Consider the following 14,909-nt stretch of genomic DNA (forward strand, 5'->3'; position numbering starts at 1 on the left):
GGTAAGTGAGATATACAGAGAGGAGGAGAGATAGAGAGGAAGATCTTCCAGCCATTGGTTCACTCCCCAAGCGGCTACAACAGTCAGAGCTGCACCGATCCAAAGCCAGGAACCTGGAGCCTCTTCCAGGTCTCTCGTGCAGGTGCAGAGTCCCAAGGCATGAGCCATCCTCGACTGCTTTCCCAGGCCACAAGCAGGGAGCTGGATGGGAAACAGGGCTGCTGGGATTAAAATTGGCACCCATATGGGATCCCAGCGAGTCAAGGTGAGGCCTTTAGCTGCTAGGCTACCGCTTCGGGCTTGACAAATTCATTCTTTATCATCCGTCCCTCTTGCTCATTCTTCTCTTAGGCGCCTTCCTTACGCCAAGTCTCAGAAGGGCCCCGTATCCCCTTCTCACTTGAAGGGACACCATGTCACCTGCTGTGCTTCCCACTGCTCCAGATTCTTCTTTGATGACAGCCTTCCTGGAGGGTTTGTTTCTGCATGTTGGGCTCCTCTCCTATTCCTCAGTCCTGTGGTTCTAGCTTTCTCTTCTGCTCTGTTGAGAAACGCGTCCTCTGGCCCCTGACGTGCTCGCCGGTGTCACAGTGGAGAGAGTAGAGAACTCACAGACATTCAGACAAAGGAGCTCATTGTAACAGCCTCTTCTCCTTTAAAATCTCCCAGCACGTCAAGCCTTCAGGGCTGCAGAGCCAAGGGCTCTCAGAAGACACTACAAATGAGATCAGTCCCAGTTAAGTGAATCAACGGCGTGAACACCAATGGGAGCGTGTGAGCAGGAAAAACCAAGCACCAGGATCTTCTCACCTGGCTCACTCAGAAGTGAGTGAGTGTCTCTTCTTTAGCCCAGTCCTGCTCGTGTGCTTGGCCAAAGATAAGGTAGATGATCAGGCCGGTTATGTTAATGGCAGCTGTAATGAAGAAAACATTTCTCCAACCCAGTTCTGGATCCTAGAGACAGGAAACACCAAGTTATGAAGAGTCTCCAAACTCCCATCTATGCTGGCTCATGGAGGCTCTGGCTGCAGAGCTCACTGCCCCTCCCTTAACCCTGCTACGGCGTCAGGCTCTTCCTTGCTGGTGGAAGTTGCCAATGAGGCTGGTAGACTAGCAACGGGAATGCTGCTGGCTAAGACACCCACCTGTCCAACTTTTGCTGAATTGCGACTTTTCAAGCAGTCCTTTCTTGACCTCATTTAAGTTGAAATTCCACCTTGTGATGTACCCTGTTCTCACGTTTCTCTTATCATCTACCTCCATTCAATGTACCACGAACTCCACTTATTTCACTGGTTTTCTATTGGTTTCTTTTCCTGCCATACAGGTTTCATAAGAGAAGGAACTTTTGCTTTCCTGGTTCTAGTGAAGTGTGTGCATGAATGAATGGATGCGTAATGAACAGATTGGCAAATTACAAGGGAGAAACGAGATCAGTGTGAGAATTTCTGTTTCAAACAATAAATTCCCTGACAACGCGTTAGTCAATGACAGAAAGGGAATGAGAGCTTAAAAGAGAGAGAGAGAGAGAGAGAGAGAGAGAGAGAGAGAGAGAGAGAGAGAATAAAACTTATTTTATTAAAAAGAAATGCCATTTCTGGGACTGGCATTTGGTCCAGTTGTTAGGATTCCATGGGTCTGTGTGAATCCCACTTCAGGGGACCTGGGCGAGGGCCTTGGTTTTGCTCCTGATTGAAGCTGCCTCTAATGTACCCCTGAGTCTGCCACCCATGGAGAAGACCCAGACGGAGCTCCCGAATCCTGGCCCAACCATGGCTGTTGTGGGCAGTGGTGGAGGACGACAGCTGAGGTCTGTATGTCTCTCTGTCTCTCTCTGTCTTTCCCTCTCTCCCTCCTCATCTCTTCTTTCAAACGAATCAACAGTTTTGAATAGCCTTCTTTGTTCATCTACATTCACTTTAAGAGTGATGAGTGAACGTAAAACACACCTTTCTTCGCATCTGCATTAATGAGATTCTTGGAAAAACTCAAGTCCCCAAACAAATTTATTGATTTTTGTTTAGGTGAAACACTCGGTTCTAGGTTGGAATTCTATACAATTAGAGAAACAGAAACACTGTTCAGAAGAACATCTCTACCAACTGTACGTGAGCCCATACGTGAGAAAACATTGTTCCCACACACTGACACTCACTCAGCATCTTGCATTATTCATTCTGCAAATATTTGTGGGTTTCTGTGCAGAGTGATAGAATCATTTTGCCAAGAACATTCATTATTCTAACACTAAAAGTCTGAATCCTGGCAAATCCCTCGGTCCCCAGCAAACCAGGGTGCTCCCATTCCACAAGGAGCAGTGTCAGGAGCACTGCTAGAAGTTTTGGTGTTTAGCATGAAAATCTCGTCCTGCAGAACTCACGCAGCACAGATGTGTAATCCCGAGCACTGCCCCTTACTCCACACATGGGAAACTTCCCAAGTAGAGCCAACGGTGGGAAAGAGGGCGCATCAAGTGTTTGATTCCTGAGTTTGCAGTTGAATCAGATTGAAAAGAGAGCAGAACTACTCTTGATTTGACTTCTATTAAGTGCCCTCTAGCTTGATTTTTTCTTATGACTACTCACCAGAGAAATGTTCTCACCTGACTGAGCAAGACTCCAGAGACGCTGGGAGAGATGGCTCCAGCTATGTTCACACACATTTGAAACAGCCCCTTGAGGAAGCTGGTGTACCTGGGGAGGGGGAAGAAGAGGGACATTTCCACATACGCAGAGGGTCACTCTGGGGTAGACTTCTGTTGATCTGAAGGCTTGTAATTGCACCAAGCCTTGGTTCAACTTGAACAAACCATACTAAACAGCGAAGAGCTTAATCCTGTGCTGGACTGCGAGGCATCCAAGACGTGAACTGTGCTAGTTGGCTGATATTGCTTATTGTTTGTGCAGAATGATGGTTTTCACAGGTTTATAGATCTGCTTGTTTATTGCAACTGAACCTGCCTCTGTAGGCTTTTATTGGGGTATAGAGGGACTTGTGTGGCATGACAAAGTTTCTTTCTGAGCCCAAGGTATCACAGACAACATGTCTCAGTGGTTCCTGTCCCGAAGATCAAGTGTGATGTTTGCTGCTACCCAAGACCCTAGAAGTACGGTTGGAAACATAGTCCACTCTGCAAGCACCTGCAGTGGGGATGAGGGTTTCTGCTATGATTCTGTGTCTTTGTCCTTCATGTAAACGAAAACACTGTGGTTTCTCATGACTGTTCTGGCCCCACATCTTCAAGAGAGACATGTGTGTTTCCACCAGCTGAGCTATGAGCAGAATTACCAACTTCTCCTGTTTCATCCTTTTAAGTCTTCTTTCACATCGAGTTCACCCTGACTGACCAGCTCCAGGTCCCCTGCAGGCATTATTCGGGAGTAGGACCAGAATTGACATTTCCTGTGACTTGTGGTACATGTCTCAAGTTATCTGGGTGTCAGATTGAGGGCTGCTGGACCCTCAATGAATTCCTAGGAAGGAGGCAAAGGGATCCCTACCGAGGAGCGATGTCCACGAAGTTCACTAGGGCTCCTGATTGGCTGAAGCTGCTGAAGACAGCAGACAGGACCAAGAAGACCATGGTGGCTCCTTGGCTGGATCTGACCCAGTGCAGAGACACAAGGACGGCCGATGAGCCGAGGACCCCTGGGGTGCAAGGACACACAGAATGAAGGGCAGGCTGCCTGAGCGAGTGGCTCCCAAGCACTCCTGTGCCCAGCACGCTCCTTACCTATAGCAGTGAAGAGCTTCCTGATGGTGATGAGTCTGAGGATTTTTCTGGAGAGGAGAAAATCTGCCAAGAGACCTCCCAGGATGATGCAGATCCAGCCAGCAACAAACGGCAGTGCCGACAGGATCCCACTCTGAGGACCAGAGATAAAGAGAACAGCTGTGCCATGCCCACCCTCCAGGACACAGCTGACCTCAGATGGGCTGACCACATCCCCAGCTTCCCTTCATATGAGCTAGGGTAAGTTTAGTGCCCGAGGGAACATATGCATATAGCTCACCTTGCCAGAAAAGCGGATGTTGGCTCTATAGAAATCCAAGATTCAGCAGAAAATAGATATTTTAAAAATCAAAGCCAGCAGAGAAACAGTCAAAGGAGATAAACAACTTAAGGCAAAACAGATATAAATGACTCTTAAACATCAAAAATTACACACTCACTTATAACACTAGCAAAACAACGCTACAGAGAGATATAAGTTTTGATGGATCAAGCTAGCAAAAATTTGCAAGATTTTTGGCATGCTCTGTGACAGGTTCTGTTCCCTCTCTCTTCAGACACACACACATAGAGAAGGGGGCAATTTTCAATAAATGTAAAAGTCTATAGGACATTCTGCCGTTGATTCAGCAATCTGATATGCAAAAAATTATTCCATAGAAATAGCCATGCGGTTGCATGAGAAATGAATGAGGTTTTCACTTGCAGCATTGCTCAAAAACCAACAGCAACCCAAACACCTGTCGTAAGGGTGTCGTGTACGGATACAAAAAGATCTTCATGGCATATTTAATGGCAAAAACTTAGTGGGTTGGAATCCCAAAAGTTGTACAAAATAGAATTAAAAGGTAAGTGTGATGTAAAAACACTTTCTTACCCCAAACATAGCTTTCTTACGGCACACTTGTCTATGAGTGTCTCGAGGTGCCCTCACATATAAAACACACCAGCATATGCAGTCTGTACTGCTTTATATAAAAACTGGGAAAATAAACATGACTATTCATGAGTGCTTGCATTCTTAAAAGGAAATAAAATGCAAAATCTAGAAAAGTTATTTGCGGAGTCGTCCAGGAGAGCAGGACCAATCAGAAATATGAATGGGAGTGGGACTTCTCACAACTGACTTTTTAAAGATAGACTTTTAAAGAATGCATTTGAAAAGTAGAGCCACAGGAGAGACAGCGTGAAAGGAATCTATCCGCTCCTTCTCTTCCCAAATTGCTACAAGGGCCAGCACTGTGCTAGACCAAAGCCGGGAGCGTGGTCCTTCTTCCAGGTTGCCCATGTGGGTACAGAGACCCCAAACCATGATCCATCTTCTGCTGCTTTCCCTGGCACATTAGCAGGAAGCTGGGCTGGAAGTGGAGCAGCCAGAACATGACAAACCAGCACCCCTGGGGGATGCCCACACTGCAGATGACAGCTGTACCGTCCACACCACTGAACCGCCCTCCACTCGCTCACTTTTTAATACTGTCTTGAAATTTTGAATTCTATTACGGTCTTTTGCATCTCTAAATTCACATTTTTAAATCTGCCAGGATCAGAGGACTATCGTGCGTAGAATACAAGCACATCATTAAAGGGAGCGATCTTCACCTGGTTCAAGTGGATCATTCGTTTTACACACGAGTAGCTGAGGTCATCGAGGCTCATGTGGCTTCGTCCAAGGACCTCACGTATCCTTCTCCTCCTCATCCTGGGTTTCCTTTCTGGTCCCACACCAGACACAAATCACTTGACCATATAGTGAGGCTCATGGAAACTGTCACCCAGCCCTATTACCTGGTTTTTCTGGTCTTGCCTTGCCCCGAGTGCCTGGTTGGTAAATTTGGTTTCCTTGCTGGCTGAGACCCTGAACCCCTGTAGGAGACAATGGACCACTTTTCTGTTCTGAGGCTCTCTGATCTCAGGACCACTGGCTCCTGACCCCCCATTGAGAAGGTCAGCTTTCTGGAGCCTCTGAGCACGGTTAGAGGAGCTCTCAGTAAAAAGCTACGTTTAGATTACGGAGGGTGAAGATACTAAACAATTCCCAGACTTTGTGATCTGTCACTAGATACCACACCATCTGATGTCCTCTTTGCCACTTGTCTTCTGCAGGTTAAGCAGAGTGCTGGTTTGATTTGTGGCTGCACTGCCTCCAACCCACTTCCCTCTCATGCACCTGGGAAAGAAAGCAGCAGAAGATGGCTCAAGTCCCTGGGTTCCCCCTCCACATGGAAGCCTTGGATGGGGTCCCAACTTCAGTCTGGCCCAGTCCTATCTATTACAGCCATCTGCGAAGTAAATTTGTAAATGCCACACTTTTTTTTTTCAAATAAACAACAATAAATTTCTTTTAAAAAGACATCGCTGTAGCAGAAGTTAAAAGGCTTGCGTTAAACAACCAGAAAACCCGTTCATTCTGTGAAAATTCAGAGAACAGTACAAAATGTTTAATTTTAAATGTCCATAATTTTTATATGTGTCCTATTTGGGACTGTATGTCCTATTTTAAAATTTTTATTGTACTTCTTTTTATTATTATTATTGTTGTTGTTGTTATTGTCATCATTTTAGGACACAGTTCCGTAGACCGTGGGATTTTCCTTCCCTCTTCTCAAGTCCCCTCCCCCACCGCTAAGTTCCCCTATATTATTAGTATAGTTCTTCATAAACAGTCAATTGTCCATCATTGCTGGCATGGACAATGGCAGTATCCTATTGTCAAAATATAGTAAACAGTTTCATTGGGAGTCCATCTATGTCTGGAAGTAGACATGCATACTGCATTGTATCCTCACATCTGGATATGATAGTCTCCATTACACAGTTACTGTACATCCCCTTAAATGAAAAACCACAAAACGAAATGAACAACAGGAAGAAAAACAGAAATTTACAATGCCATGAAGTTAAATAAAATACTACTAGATATGATAGTCTCCATTACACAGCTACTATACATCCCTTTAAATCAAAAGCCACAACACAAAATCAACAACAGAAAGTTAAATAACATGCTGCTGAGTGACTAATGAATGTGTCTCTGAAGAAATGAAAAAGAAAATCAAGAACCTTCTTGAAGAACATGATGCTTCTGGATGATCTAGGAGTCAGTGAACAATTTAATCAGAAGAAAGTGCTTTGAAGAGATGAAACTAACAAAAAAAAATCAAAATCCATGAGATAGAGTTTCCACTGATCTTTTTTGGTGACATATGTCTCCTGTAGGCAACAAATAGATGGGTTTTGTTTTTTGATCCAGTCTACTAATCCATGACGTTTGATTGATGAGTTTAAGTCATTTATATTCAGGGTTAATATGAGTGGGTGGTAATTTGGTTCTGTCATTTTAGCAATGGATTGTTCATTGATTTAGTCTTCTGTGGTTATTTTACTGGGATGTTCTTCCCATTTGCCTTTGGTTTTGGTGGGTGCTATTGCTTTTCTCTGTCGAGAGAACATCTTGAAGTATCATTTGTAGGGCAGGTTTGGAAGAGGTATATTCTTTAAACTTTTCTTCTCTGTGCAAGAATTTCATTTCAATTTCAAACACAAAGGAAAGCTTTGCTGGGTATGTTATCCCAGGCCGACAATTTTCTTGCTTTTAGAATCTGGACTATGTCACTCTATTCCATTCTGGCCTGTAGAGTTTCCTGTGAGAGGTCTCCTGTGAGTTTAACTAGCATTCTTTTATATGTCAGTTGATGTTTTTCATGTGCACATTTACGGATCTTTTCCTTATGTTGGATTGAAGAGAGTTTGGTTTTCATGTGTTGTGACCAAGATCACTTTTGGTCAACCCTGTTGGGAGTTTTGTGCCCCTCCTGGATGTTGTTTCTCAATTCCTTTTCCAGATCAGGGAATTTTCCCCTCATTATTTCATTAAATACACTTATAAACCCATCTCCTCTTTCTGCACCATCTGGAACTCCCGTAACCTATATTTGGTCTTTAATAGTGTGTTTTATCCTTGAATATTTTTTAGCTTAACCCGGTTCTGCTTCCAGCTGTTTGATTGTTTCCTTCTGGTGACAAGGAATGTCTTTTAATTTTGAGATTCTTTCTTCTCCCTCCTTGATTCTGTTTTGGAGACTCTCCATTGTACTTTTAATTTGCTCCACTGTATTCTTCATTTCTGATATATCAGCTTTCATTTGATTCATTTCCAGTGTGACATATTTCTTGAATTCCTTGAATGCCTGTATTACGTGCTTCTCATTGTAGATAAGAAGTTTTTTCACAAGTGTTTTGAATTCTGTATACCCATTTTCTCAATGTCTTCCTCAGTTATCTATGAGGTTGGCAAAGGATTTTGCTCTTTTTGCAGCGGATTCTTCAGTAATATTCATTGTGCCTTTGTCTTTTCTTTTGCTCGTGGTCATTGTACTTCTGGTTAGCAGATTCTCCTTGGGGTAGATTTCTAAGGTAAGTCACCCACAGGTCTACAGTTTGAGTTTACTTAATGCAGTTGGTACATGGCTCTTTGTTTGTGGTCACTTGTGCCACTCCCTCCACTGAGTGGTGACCAGTACAATGCATTGAACTTAGTGAGTTCATCCCAGCTCAGAGCATGCACAGCTCACTGTTGTCCCTGCAGTCTCAAAGGCTTTGCAACACTGTACATAATGGTGCCTAATGTCACAGTGCAGAGTTCTTGATCTATTGGCTGTTAGGTCTGGGGGCTACTTGCACCTGTTTTGGGTGGATCCTGTAGGATGTCATGTCATTGCAATTCACTGTGTCAGAAATGAGTTTGCTCCTAGCTTAGTGCAGGCAAGTTCCTGTCCCATAGCGTTTTCCTCCCTACACAAAACGGTACCCAATTTGATTCTGTTGGGGGTCTTGGCTGTGAAATCCACCCTGTTCCTTTGCCACCTGTGTAGGATCTGCTGCTCTGTCTCTGCTCCTGGTCAAATCAAACAAACCAGCAGGTCGGACAGTTCTTTGTCTGGGTTCACCTCCTGAGCTCCCGGTGAATGTCCCTTCCCACCTGGTTGCTGGTGGATTTCCGGCTGCTGGTGGAGTTCAGATCACTGCTTGCTGGATGGCTCTGGGTATCAGTTACTGCAACACCACACCATTGTGTCCACTGCTTCTCATGTCTGTCAGCCTCCAGGTTCCCCTGTCCTCTTCTATTCCCTGGAATGTGCCCTCTCTACTTCTCCCTGGGTAATGTTTCTCCGATGTTTAAATGTGTCCTCACCCTATTCTGCCATCTTGATTCTCCCTGTATCTCCTATTAATAATGTCTTATTTTCAGTTTAGGCTGTTGATGGATCTTCATCAGTTTTCTCAAAGGCGGAATTTCCTTTGTTCATCTTTTGTTGTTATATCATCAGTGGAATATCCTGTGACAAAATGCTGATTGAAACAAAGATAAAATTTGTGTACAGGTCTTTTAGAAATACGACATTCTATGAATACCAACCTAAGCTAGGCCCCCCTCTATCTTGATCCAGTTAATAGTAGACCATGTTAAGAGCAATCAGAACACAAGTTACCCAGGTTACATTCCCCACCTGGGGATCTTGACCTAAGCTCCGATCCTGTGACCACGGATAAAAGAGAGAACTGTATAACAAAGCATTGAAATGGAAGGGCCAGGTGAACTGTCTCTGTACTCACATCTCTGACGTTGGTTTGAAGCATAGAACTGATGTATGTTGGCATGTATGTCATCACTATTTGCAAGGTCCAGTATTCACAGAAATGAAACAGTAATATGGCCCACAGTGGCAGAGACGTGATCATAGCTTTAATGGGAAGAGACCAGTCTGGCAAGCGATCCTGAAAGAAAGCAACCATCAGTATCCCTCTGCCAGAGACAAGAGCTCCGTTCCAACGCCCTCTTCAGTGAGATGTGCAGACACAGAGACGCGGGGAAGTGGAAGGAGAGTGCTCTGAGTACCTGCTGAGCCAGTGATGCTGCGATGTGTCTCTTCTCATCAGCACTGATAAAGGGGTGCCTCTCAGGGTCATTGTAAGCAAGAGGAAACCACAGAAGACAACAGGCACAGCCAATTCCACCTGGAGAAAGAGGATCCCGTTGGAGTTCTTCAGCTAGCCTCTGCTTGGAGACAATTCCTGAGGTTGAAAGAATGGCCCCCACACTCCACTCCTCCCTGCAACTTGGCCTTTCGATAGCCCTAGCACAGACAGAAAGACTCCCCTTCCATTTGACTTTGGCCTCATCCTTAGTACCTGCTTGTGCCGATGCAATGAGACATCCCAATTAGTGCATTAAGAACAAGTACCCTGTATGTTTATTTGTTTTGTGGGATGTTCTGGCCTTTGGGGGGAACATGTCCTAGCTATTCCATTGACCAAAGCAATGCAGAGACACCCAGCTTGCCTCAGAACAATGAGAGTCAATAACCACTATTTCAAAGCACTCTTTAAAGCATAGCACACCGTCAGTGGTTCTTGCTGCATCTGCCCCAACTGTTTGAAAATACCCACCAGGCATGAGTACCTATCCGAAGCCCTCCCACTAGATGTGCTTGTACAGTTTCTTTCCTCTCCATGCTTCCTGAAAGCATGGAGAGTTCAAAGCGATAACCTTTGTATGTAAAATTAATTACCCAGTTCATGTCTAGACACAAAACGGAATTCATACTCCGAAAACACATTTTCTTCAACATATAAATCATTACACTGTTGAGAAACACAGTGTTATCAGTTTTGAGTGGAAATATGACACTTGTCAGAATTCTCTGTTTAATTGGACCGGCAGGTTAAACTGCCACCTGTGACACTGGCATCCCATATGAGCATCAGTTCAAATTCCTCCTGCCCACTTCCAATCCAACTTCCTGCTAACATGCCTGGAAAGGCAGCATAAGATTCCCAAGTGTTCTTGGCTTTGGCCTGATCCATTGAGGTCATTGGGGAATGAACCCTCTCTGGCACAGTGTGTGTGCGTGTGTGTGTGTGTGTGTGTGTGCATGCGTGTGTATGCTGCTCTCCTTGTAAATCTCCTTTTAAATAAATATATAAGCAATTATTAAATTCCATTTTTAGAATCTTGACAGAAGCCATCCATTTCGCTAAATTTTTAAGGATATAGCATTGCAAAGTCACAGTTTTGTCATCCAGGAACTTTTTCCTTTATATATATATATACATTTACATTATATATATGTGTTTTGCTTTTTTCTTTTATTGGTTTTTCTTTTTAATTTTTTTCTTTGCCATCAAAGAGCTTAAGCAAGTGGGAAGAGTTAGATATGAAAATTAGCAATGGTTGTTCATTAAAATTGAAGGGTATTAATATTAATGCAATAATTACCTAATGAGTTCATACTTTGTGTATACTTCTTACTGGTTCTCAAGCCCTTAAGCACAGCGAGGCATTCTCTTTGAATGATTTTTATGATCTCTGAAGGTTGATGCACTATAGCCATCAATCTCCAAAGATCTTCTGCCCTGGCGCATATATTAACTTGATGCTACAGAATCCATTGGTCGAAGAAGACAATGCCCTAATGAGAAGTTAAGCCGAGTATAACTTGGAGAGTCAGGCAATTTGAGGTAGGAGGTCAGATTTTGCAGTTCTGACACACTGAAGCGGCTGGAGACCCATGAAGGGAAGATGTCACTTCTGGAACCTTCCAAGTGGCTTGGGATCTTTCTGTGTGGAACTTCTCCCCTAGCATCACATGATCTGCCCTGTCCTGCAGTTTCTCCTGATGGATCCTTCATTCCAGCCACTATTCAACCTACCATTAGGCCACATGCACACAATATGCTGGTTGTTGTCATCATATGAGACATTTGGAAGAATGCGTTACATAAACAACCATGCTCAACACCATAACCCCATCAAGACAACATTTCCAGTCTCTTTGAAAGAAATTTCCCCAGAGTTCTTTCATGTTAATTTAGAAAGGGGAAGGAATGCTTTGATGTCTTTAAAAGTCCTAAGGACACTCTGTGTGTCATTTTATAACACATTCAACTCGCATCATGATTAGCTCTGACATGACCAGCATTAGTAGTATAAACACCCGTATCGATTAGGATTTGGCTAACCATAGGCAAGTTTGGACCTCAGAAATTGCATTCAACATTCTGTTCATGAAATAAAATGCTGAGATTTGAAAGGTGCCAACTCACCAAAGATGTAGAAGACATAAGGCCATCCAATGGTCTGGCAAATGAGACCGCCCACGATGAATACCAGGAAGGATCCCAGCATCCCCCCTGAGCAGAAGAGGCAAGGACGGTTTAGACGAAGGACTTGTACTGGTTATCTGCATGCTTCCTATGAAGCTGAGCTGTGCAGCACTGAAGGTGTGAGCCTCAGGGTCACTGCCTCATCCCAGTTCTGGCTCGCTCAGCTCTGTGATCCTCAACAAATTGAGTTCATTTGTAACTCAATTTCCTTGGGCATGAAATGGAGATTATGTTTCATACAGCTCAAGTATAAAAGTAAAATCAATATTTGTAAAAACCAAGAATCTCTGGTATACAGTAAGCATTCCATTGTGAGCAAGGCTTTACAGCAAGTACTATCAAGACAAAGGGGCTGGGGTGGAAGACGTGGGTCCTTCTGAGGAGCGTAGCTTGCAGCCTCTTGGACTGTGTGTTGGGTGGGGACAAGGAGTCGATTACCTGATGCAGCAATGCTGATGAGCTGACTCCTTTCCAGCGGGGGAGCCCATTTGACCCAAATGGAATACTGACCTGTCAAAACCGTGACCTGGAAGGGGACATCCCATTCTCAGACATATGAGATCATTCTGGAACCTATATTGCGAGTGTACTTGGATAATATCTTGGTACCTGGGCTATGCCTTGAATGACGCGGACGACAATGAGTGCAGCCACTCCAGCATCAGCTGACAATGGGATGAGGAGGGTCAGGACTGAAGAAATAAGCAAGCCAGCACCAACCACATACTTGGCTCCAAACACTCCAGCCACGTAGCCACTGGGAAGTGGAGCCACGAATGAGCCGTAGTTGAGGGAGCTGAGGATGACGCCCTGGGTTTCAGGGTTCCAGTCGTATTCTGGGGCCTAGGCAACAGAGAGAAGCTCACTGTCTGTCTTTGGCTGGAGAGCTGACGACTTTCATTGTGAGGACTTGAAGGACAGAAGGAGAGATGCAGGTGAGAGTCAGTTTCCCTTCTTTCTAATTCTCTTCAATTCCTCTAATCAGCTGCATATAAAAAGACAAATGTAGGTACAACCTTTTTCAATGTCTGACAAAAGTCAACCATCCAATTGAAATGTGACAGAGACTGAAGTACAGAGTGTCTTTAAAGAAAGAAGGCATCGCTGGAGGCAGGCCTTTGGTGTAATGACTCAGACAGCTGAGTCCCGTGTTGAAATGCCTGGGTCTGAGGACACTCTGTTTGCAATTCCAGCTGCCCGCCAGCATGCTGGACCCTTACCACCATACATGAGATCCAGATGGAGTGATGTTCATCATTATAGAATCAAAATGGATGACCACTAAGTGGCCTGTTTCCATCCCTGACAGTCCCTGGTTACAATCATAGATCCCAAGTTGGGTTGTTACCCCCTTAGATTGTCTGTTACGTTCTCACGTTGCTCCTGACATGTAATTTATGCTTAATAAATATTTGCCAGTGAAATGAATCACACTCTCTTATAAAACAATCCTTTCCATCAAGTTATTATGAATCAGAGAAAGGGCCCTCTGTCTCACCAAACTTACTATGGCCTGGGATTCCTCCCGCGTTGCGTTCCAGTCGTCCTGGGAGTTGATGGTGACATTGGGCTGGCCCTGCAGGGCTGTGTGGTTCACCATGGCAGTGATGGCAATGCTCAGATTCATTTGTTGGGTGTATATTGAGAAGTTACAGATATGCAAGATGAAGGCCAGTCCATGTCGGACTGAGCAAAAGCCTGAGAGGAGAAGGCACACGAAGGCTCCGTCAGGATGATTCCCCCGATCTTGCGTAAGTTCAGAGAGAGAGAAGGCTGGTATTTTTGTGTGTACCAGAAACACACACACACACACACACACACACACACACACACACACACACACACAGATATTACTCCCCTTGGTCCAGCTCCCAGGAGAAAGCACTGTTCAACAGAACCCACGCCCCATTGGCCAGAGCGAGCATAAAGGAATTGCTTTCCAGGTGGGATCATGGGGTAAACTGGTGAGGATGGGAATAGGAAGAAATTGATGAAGGACTTGGCCAGAGAGAAAGAGAGAGGAAATCGTTGAGAATGGTTCTCGGTGCCTTTTTGGGGCAGCTGGGATAAAAGCCACATTGATTTAACTTGGTAGAGGTTTGCAGGAGATGAATTTTGAAAGATAGGCTGGAGTTGGAAGTATTGCAACTTTGACATAATCCTGCCAGCTAAGCTTGCACAAAGTATGCCAGTACGTCCTCGAGCTCTGGGGCCACGCTTGTGATTGACGACAGCTGGCAGGGTTGATTTGTCCCCCTGGAGAAGGGGATATCATAGATAGAACTTGTGGGACCAACACTGCATCATTCTGTGTGAAATATTCTTGCTGAGTTCCAGAAATTGACATTTGGTTCAAATCCAGGGGTGCTGAACTCTACAAGTCCATGCACTCCAGCCGCAAAAATCACATTGAAAATTTGATGTCAATCTTGTACCATCTTGACGAATCAAGGATGAAAGATTAGCACTTTTATTGTGTTGACTACCCTTAGCCTACTCAGATCTTCAATGCTGCTGCTTTCAGAGTGAAACTTCATAGTCCTCTTCAGAGAAGTCTCACCCGTTTTACAGAAGGACTTTGTGTTGTTTCTGTAGATGGGTTTATTATCCATATGGGTTTGGATTAACAGAAATAATTTAAAAGTTTTATATATATATATATATATATAATAAATATTTTTGTCATTTGCACCAATTATTTTTATTCACTTCAACAACTTAAAAAATCATTTTCAAAGCCATATTACACTGGAATGGTGAGCATGGACCTCCTTCTATGTCTGAATTCATCAGAGATTCTTATACCCTTCGGCATACTACTGGTTGGTAGAGTGACCCGCACTTTAATTCTGAGTTACTCCTGTATTAACATGGTCTTGGAGAACACATGGATTTTGTCAGCTGCATTTCAGTACTACAGTTGGCTTCCTGCTTTCCTGCCCCACGCTTTCAGCTGTGGGTTCCTGTGCAAGTGGCTGAGGTCCTGTGGCCTCTGCTGAATACAGGGCGA

The 14,909-nt window shown here is 44.3% G+C and overlaps 1 protein-coding gene across 1 annotated transcript; it reads right to left on the reverse strand.

Annotated features, from left to right (window-relative positions):
* Positions 1-819: 819 nt before the first annotated feature.
* On the reverse strand, positions 820-13,589 carry LOC121158970 (probable small intestine urate exporter). Its single transcript, XM_040983953.1, has 10 exons — positions 13,407-13,589; positions 12,509-12,742; positions 12,338-12,425; positions 11,840-11,926; positions 9,633-9,751; positions 9,350-9,511; positions 3,734-3,866; positions 3,501-3,648; positions 2,603-2,693; positions 820-954 (listed from the first exon to the last, which is right to left on the reverse strand). Exons 1-10 carry the CDS (start codon positions 13,524-13,526, stop codon positions 820-822), a joined length of 1,317 nt encoding a protein of 438 aa, XP_040839887.1. The 5' UTR covers positions 13,527-13,589.
* Positions 13,590-14,909: the final 1,320 nt, after the last annotated feature.

This window comes from Ochotona curzoniae, unplaced genomic scaffold, assembly GCF_017591425.1.
Source record: "Ochotona curzoniae isolate NIBS_2020 unplaced genomic scaffold, NIBS_Ocur_1.0 contig_4064, whole genome shotgun sequence".
NCBI classification, from domain to species: Eukaryota; Metazoa; Chordata; class Mammalia; order Lagomorpha; family Ochotonidae; genus Ochotona; species Ochotona curzoniae.

Bases quoted from the DNA above. Each gene is read 5' to 3' on its own strand.
- LOC121158970 (XM_040983953.1), bottom strand. From the start codon at position 13,526: ATGAATCTGAGCATTGCCATCACTGCCATGGTGAACCACACAGCCCTG. The intron at 12,426-12,508 runs GTACCAAGATAT...GTCCCCTTCCAG, and splicing joins TCATTCAAGGCATAGCCCAG to GTCACGGTTTTGACAGGTCA. The intron at 3,649-3,733 runs GTAAGGAGCGTG...CTTGCACCCCAG, and splicing joins GAAGCTCTTCACTGCTATAG to GGGTCCTCGGCTCATCGGCC.